General features: G+C 37.1%; 1 protein-coding gene across 9 annotated transcripts in view; it reads right to left on the bottom strand.

Annotated features, from left to right (window-relative positions):
- LOC106872285 (ankyrin repeat domain-containing protein 42) overlaps positions 1 to 6,569 on the bottom strand; it is an 80,150-nt gene that overhangs the window by 2,377 nt on the left and 71,204 nt on the right. For all 9 annotated transcript variants that reach the window (XM_052968973.1, XM_052968982.1, XM_052968964.1 and 6 more), the window contains 3 exons: positions 5,426 to 5,512; positions 3,708 to 3,834; positions 918 to 1,047 (listed from right to left, as the gene is read on the bottom strand). In XM_052968973.1, the coding sequence (XP_052824933.1) occupies positions 918 to 1,047; positions 3,708 to 3,834; positions 5,426 to 5,512 (344 nt within the window). The remainder of the gene's footprint in view (positions 1 to 917; positions 1,048 to 3,707; positions 3,835 to 5,425; positions 5,513 to 6,569) is intronic.

Here is a 6,569-nt window from a genome sequence, read left to right as displayed (position 1 = left end):
GTTCAGAGAAAGCGATCCTGGAATAAGCGACATGAGCCACCGTTAGCCACCCCAAAAGTGGGTCTTCACCCTAAAAAAAGTCTTGCTTTGTGTCTGGTGGGATTGGAAAGGAATTCTGTACTTTGAGCTTCTCCCAAGTAACCAGACAATTAATTCTAAGAAATACTGCACACAACTGGACGAGTTAAAAGCAGCAATTCAAGAGAAACGTCTAGAATTGGCCAACAGGAAGGGTGTTGTTTTCCAACATGATAATGCAAGACCGCACGTTTCTTCGGAAACCAGACAAAAATTGCTGCAGCTCGGCTGGGATGTGTTACCCCACCCTCCATAGTCACCAGATATTGCTCCTTCAGATTTCCACTTATTCAGATCTCTGCAGAATAGTGTTAATGGTAGAAATTTCAATTCCTTGGATGACGTAAAAAGATACCTTGATAAATTCTTTGCCATGAAACCACCTCAATTCTGGGAAGAGGCTATTTTCAAGTTAAAGGAAAGATGGAGACGCATTGTGCAACAAAATGGTTCATATTTGGTTGATTAAAATGTAATGGCAAGTATTTATTGACCTTTTTCTTTCCTTTAAAAATTGGCACGAACTTTCTGGACAACCCAATATTATTAATTAATTATATTTTCTTAACTGCAGGGAACGTCAAGAAAAATTTGGCAAAGTCAACAAATTCACTTTCAGGCCCTGGGATGGGCAGGATTCCTCTCAAAATTCAAGGAACTATAAGGGTTTCTTTTGGTGCAGGTGGGGGTCATAGATCTCTGCTTCACTCTTTGGGTCTTGGAACAATGTATCAGTTGAATCCCAATCTTATAGACCCTGATGATAACCCTTTGGGCATGGATATTTTAATGATAGCTGAAAATGACTGTTAGAGATTAAAAACAAGATAGCTACATACATCTGTGTCTTCAGAAGAGAAGTTGGCTCCAATTAGAGCGAGCTGTTGTTGACACTCATCAACCTGAGCCTCCAATTTCTCTCGACGTAGCCGCTCATACTCAAGCTGAGTTTCCAATTCTTTGATTGTTCTTTAAAATTAAACAAGTACATTTAGTCATTACATTTCAGTAAAATCCCAAAGACTTTATGAAGACTATTATAAAACATTGTAATAAAGCATCATATTAAGTATCGATTAAAGATCAAGTAAGATAGAATTTGTTTAACAATAAAACTTCTGTGGGTTAACATATTTATTTAATGCTATTAAAGATGTTTACATTTTCAAATTATTGTTTTGCCAACCCTCCATATCAGATCTGCTGGAGGCAACCTATGATCAAAGGAATTCTAACCATGACTGTTCCACCTTATTTTCAGTGTATTTAAGACTTTATTATCCAATATTCATTTGTCTTGTTTAAAGATAGTAGAGGGGAGATTTAGCTGCTTTTTCTTGCCGGTAAAGCAGTCACTTAGAGGCTCCTTGATTGGTGGAGTATAACAGGTTGCCATCTGACAGATTTCGTTTAAAAACTGTAACAATCGACCTGAATCATCTCCCTATTCAGTTTGATTAGGACACAGATTGCCAACAATAAGAATGAACCCTAAGTGGAACAGCTTTTTCAGTACATCTCATTTTTATTCTTTGAAATAACACATTCACTATTTTGCCTACCAGAACTATGAAATATTTGCAAGACTCATTGTAACATATTTTTCAATAATCTCTAAAAATTATCCGAATTTCAAGTTTACCATATTCCATTCTAATCCATTTAACATCTTACATATTTGCTTTCATTCTTCACATCCTCTCATACATGCCATCACACTCCACTCCTTCTAGTTACCCCTATGCTTTCCTACATCTCTACCTTGCACATCATCCCCCAACTTTCTGATCTATACCCCTTCTCTATACTGATATTTCCCATCAACGGAACTTTCACTACTCCCTTCTCTGATCCTCTGTTGTTTTCCCCTCACAAACTTATGAATGCACCTATTCTTCCCTGTCCTCTCCTGACCCATTGTCTATGCTCTCTCTTATACTTTCCTTCCTGTACCTTGTGAGTTTGCTTTGGCACTCCATCACAACTTCTAGCTCCTCCCAGCTACTCTCACCCATGCTTATATGAGTGGTAATCATGTATCCCTTCTGTAGCTTGTCTGTCTATCATACTGCAACCTTTGACACTTGGTTTAAAGTCCCCTTCCCCCTTGGAAACTCACCCTCACTTAGCAGCAAGAGCTTTTTCCTTTTCCTCCGTTCTCTTTTGAGATTTTCAAGTTAGTTGCAACCTCACAAGTGCCAGTGTTGCGAAATAAAAAGCACCCAGTACACTCAGTAAAGTGGTTGGCATTAGGAAGGACAACCAGCTGTAGCAACCATACCAAATTAACAATGGAGCTCAGCATAGCTCTGTGGCTTGTTGGATTCTGTCAAACTGTTTAGCTCATTCCAGCATGGAAAACAAACATTAAGTGATTGTAATGATGGTGATGATGATGTCAAATAATATTGACTTCTTACAAGGACACAAAGTTTGTGGAAGGACAATAATTTTTGTATGCCACTTAAAAGTTAAGTCAATCTTGGTGCAATTTGAACTCAGAATGAAAAAGAACTAAATGCCTAAAAGTATTTAATCTAACATGTTTATTCAGCTCCAACCACCATCTTGCCAATAAGTTGGAGAGCTATTCTGCTAATCAGTTTGATACTACCACCACTAGGCTCTTGGTCCTGAGCTGAGTTCACTGTCTTGCAAAGTATCCCGTTTGATGGTCTTTCAAATGCAATAACACTTTTCCCCAGTACTTCTTTGGAGCTCTGCAAAAGTCATAGGTGTTCCCTGTCTACTTACGCCAAGCCATATAAAGTAGTTAAAGACAAACAAATAGTGACAAAACAATCTTTTCTATTAAAAGCACAAGGCCTGAAATTTTACAGGAGCAGAGCTAGGTGATAACATCAACCCTGGTACATAGTTGGTGTTTATTTTATCAACCCTGAAAGGATGAAAGGTGAAGTCAACCTTGGCAGAATATGAAGACAAACAAAATACCACTTAGCATTTTGTTCGATGTGCTAACAGTTCTGCCAACTCGCTGCCTTAAATGATGACAAAATAATAAATGAAAGAACATTTTACCACCACCAAGAGGCAATATAACAAGTTATAAAACACAGGTATTAAAACAATAAAAACATTAAAATGATGATATTGACAATAATGATGATGATGATGACCGTAGCAACAATGATGATCTTGGTGGTGGTAGTGGTGGTAATGACAATGGTCGTGGTGGTGGTGATAGTGATGGTGATGATGTTGTTTAGCCCTTCATTGAACTAACCAATGGCTGAAGGAATTCCTGCCCTGATCATACCATCTTTTTCGCAGACATAGTATACCCCAGGCCACATTATTAAATGCAGTCAGGGCGTGGTGTGAGAAATATTTAACCTCTATTTCTAGCTGGTCAAGCAACATTATTGAAACTCTCTCACTGGATCAGTGACAAAGTTGATCTTTCACTGGATTAGTGACAAAGACAACTACTTAGATGAAATGGTGATGGTGTTAGTGGTTATCGGGTGTTGATGACAATAACAGCAAGTTACATATGTTGCTGTTATTGTTGTTCTTGGTAGTGGTGGTGGTGGTGGTGGTGGTTATTAATGATGAAGATGATACTGACAGCAATTGAGACTAAATTTGAAAACTTAATTCAGTACTGATTTTTTTCTTGTATGTCTTTTCTTTGTTTTTGTTCCTCTGAAATCATGCCACCAAGTTGACTGTAGTTCTTTCTAGCTATATTCAGCTCTTCTTCAAGGTCCTGCACCTTTTCCTTTGCTCGGTCTACAATAAACAAGACACAGGTGATGACAAAGCTTTTTGTTATGTAATGGTAAATAAAAAATTATCATGATCATGATGATCGTCATAAAAACAAAGATGGTGGGAACTAACAATCATTTGTATAAGATGCTTTGGTAGATTTTCAAGAAATCTTCTTCCCTATTTGGCAATGTTTAAAAAAACATGTAGTGCTTCTTGTATTTTTTTAGTAGTTCCAATCATTGGACTGTGGGCATGCTGCATTTTTGTCAATTATGTTAACTTCCAATACTTATTTTAATATATATATATAACTAAATGGATCTCTGTCAATTTCAATGATTCACTTGTTTGACCAACTGAACTACTTGTCCAGCTGGTGAGGCCTCAAGGCAAACTTAACAAATACGAAGGTGTTAGTAAGTAGGAAAGATGACAAGATCATGGTAGCATCAGGAAATGGGCTTGCTTAATAAGCAGAAAAGGAGCAGCTATAATCTCAACATGTTATGCCCAATATAAGCAATGAACACACAAGAGATGTTGTATAATCATAGGCAGGGTAAGAGAGGAAGTAAACTTTGCTTGTGGCAGATGCACAAGGGCAATATGTACTATGAACCGGCCAGAAATAGGTTCTCTTAAATGCTTAAATGACCCAAAAGAAGTAGTCTATAGCTTCTGTTACCTAGATGATATAATTAGTAGGGGAGGTGGTTTCTCAGAAAGTGTAGAAGTTGGGGTAAGAATTTCATTGCTCTCAGTAGAGTCTATCATATTGTTTTTATATGACTTCACACAACAATGAATGGCTCCCTGACTGATTGGCATAAAATCAATCACAGACATGTTTCAGACTCTAACTCACAAGCATGCTGTTTCTTCTCTCCACTTTCTCTACTACTCTGAGGAATAGTGACCATTAATGAGTTTTGTTCCTCAGAGCCAGCATGTCATGTGCTACTTCTACTCAGGTACATCTCACTCATCTCTCCATCTCGCATCAATCTTGTGGTTCTAAATAGTCGTAATCACTGCCTTTCTTTAGAACCAGCAAGTTAAAAAAAAAAGACCCTCTTTGTATTCTGTAAAGTATGATTCCATTTCAATTGCATTTAAAAAAAAATTTTCAAATATTCCACTCTCTAATTCTCTTTTTATGTAAGTCAAATGAATACCGGCCATTGAGGACTGTGCTCTCTATACTGTGTACTGCCAGAAACTCTTCTGTAAGGAGTTTGAGCAGTACACAGAGTCTACTGGACCGAAGAAAGAAATAATTGCTGAAGGCAGTAGCAATACTGCTAAATTAATGAGTGTTATATTAGCTTTTGCAGGCTCAAATGAAACTCCTGTGAGTAAACAAAATGTGGGCTTGGATACATCTGATTTCATTAAGAAAACGATAGAGATGATCACTCATTGATTGTTGTTACTGATCATAAAATCTTGAGTAAGTGATTTAATCATTTTTCAACAGATACATCTTCTAAGGGAAGAAGGAAGTACATGATTTATGAACAGAAAAACAAAAAACAAATATATAATAAATGTAATTCTTGCTTTAATTTATTTCAATAGAAAGGAAATAAACAACAGCAATCTACATTACCTAATGCTTGATCATTTTTGTCTGCATTTTGTGCTGTAGAGTTCCTAGAGAGACCACCTAAATCCATTTGAGTAATTTCATCCTCTTCTGCAAAATACAAATATGTATTAAGTCAGTATTTATCAACATGCTCTTGAAAAGGAAAAGTTCTGACAAAGATATGTTTGATTGTCTCCTTTCACATTCTTGTGAACTTACCCACTCACTTTTCCCAATTCTATCTTCTGTTCGCTCTCTTGCGCCATAAGAGTAAATCCCGACATTGCATCGCCACCATTTTTATATCTCTTTCCTGCAGGAGTAGCCATGTATCTTCTCTACTGCAATATTCCTGTTCCTATCCCTCTAACATATTTCAGTATCTCAACACTTGGCATAAAGCCACTTTACTTCCTACAACATTACCACTCAGTTGAAGGATCTAGTCTGGTGAATTACTTGACAACCACACTAATGCTGATACCATACAAAAAAATTAAAAAAACAAAAATACTCCGGATACTTTCTAAAGTGGTTGGCATAAAGAAAGGCATACAGCAATAGAAACCATGTGAAAGCAATCAGTACTTGACATGGTTTTCTGGTTTGTTGGATCCAATCAAACCATCAAATACATGCCAACATGGAAGGTAGATGTTAAACGAGGAGGATGATGAAGATGATGGTGACAATGATGATGATGATGATTGTGTGTATGTATGTGTTTGTGAGAGTGCATTTGTGTCTCTCGAGTCTATACATGTATTTATTCACAAATTTGTAAAAAAATGGCTACATTCAACAGTGTCATTTGCTTGCAGTCCACTACAAAAAACATGTCCAAGTCTTCTGATATGCCTTGACATGTTGCACAATCTTTGTAAACGAAAGGCTCATTTCAGTGTAATTTGTTTCCAGTCCTCCACATAAGCATGCCTAGGCTGTTTGTTGCTAGACATACTGGGACATTATTACCTCATTTGAAAACGCTTTGGGGTTGGCGTCAGGAAGGATATCTGGCTGTAAACAAAACTCTGCCTCTACATACATTCATCTGATCAATACAAATATGGAAAAGTGTAGACACTAAAATGATGATGACGATATGTATATGTGTAGGTATGTGTGTGAGCATGTATGTGTGTATGTATGTGTGTGTAATGTG

This window comes from Octopus bimaculoides, chromosome 1 (assembly GCF_001194135.2).
Source record: "Octopus bimaculoides isolate UCB-OBI-ISO-001 chromosome 1, ASM119413v2, whole genome shotgun sequence".
In the NCBI taxonomy this organism is placed as follows: domain Eukaryota; kingdom Metazoa; phylum Mollusca; class Cephalopoda; order Octopoda; family Octopodidae; genus Octopus; species Octopus bimaculoides.
The sequence above is the reverse complement of the archived record's forward strand: the minus strand, read 5'-3'. Positions and strand labels throughout refer to the sequence as shown.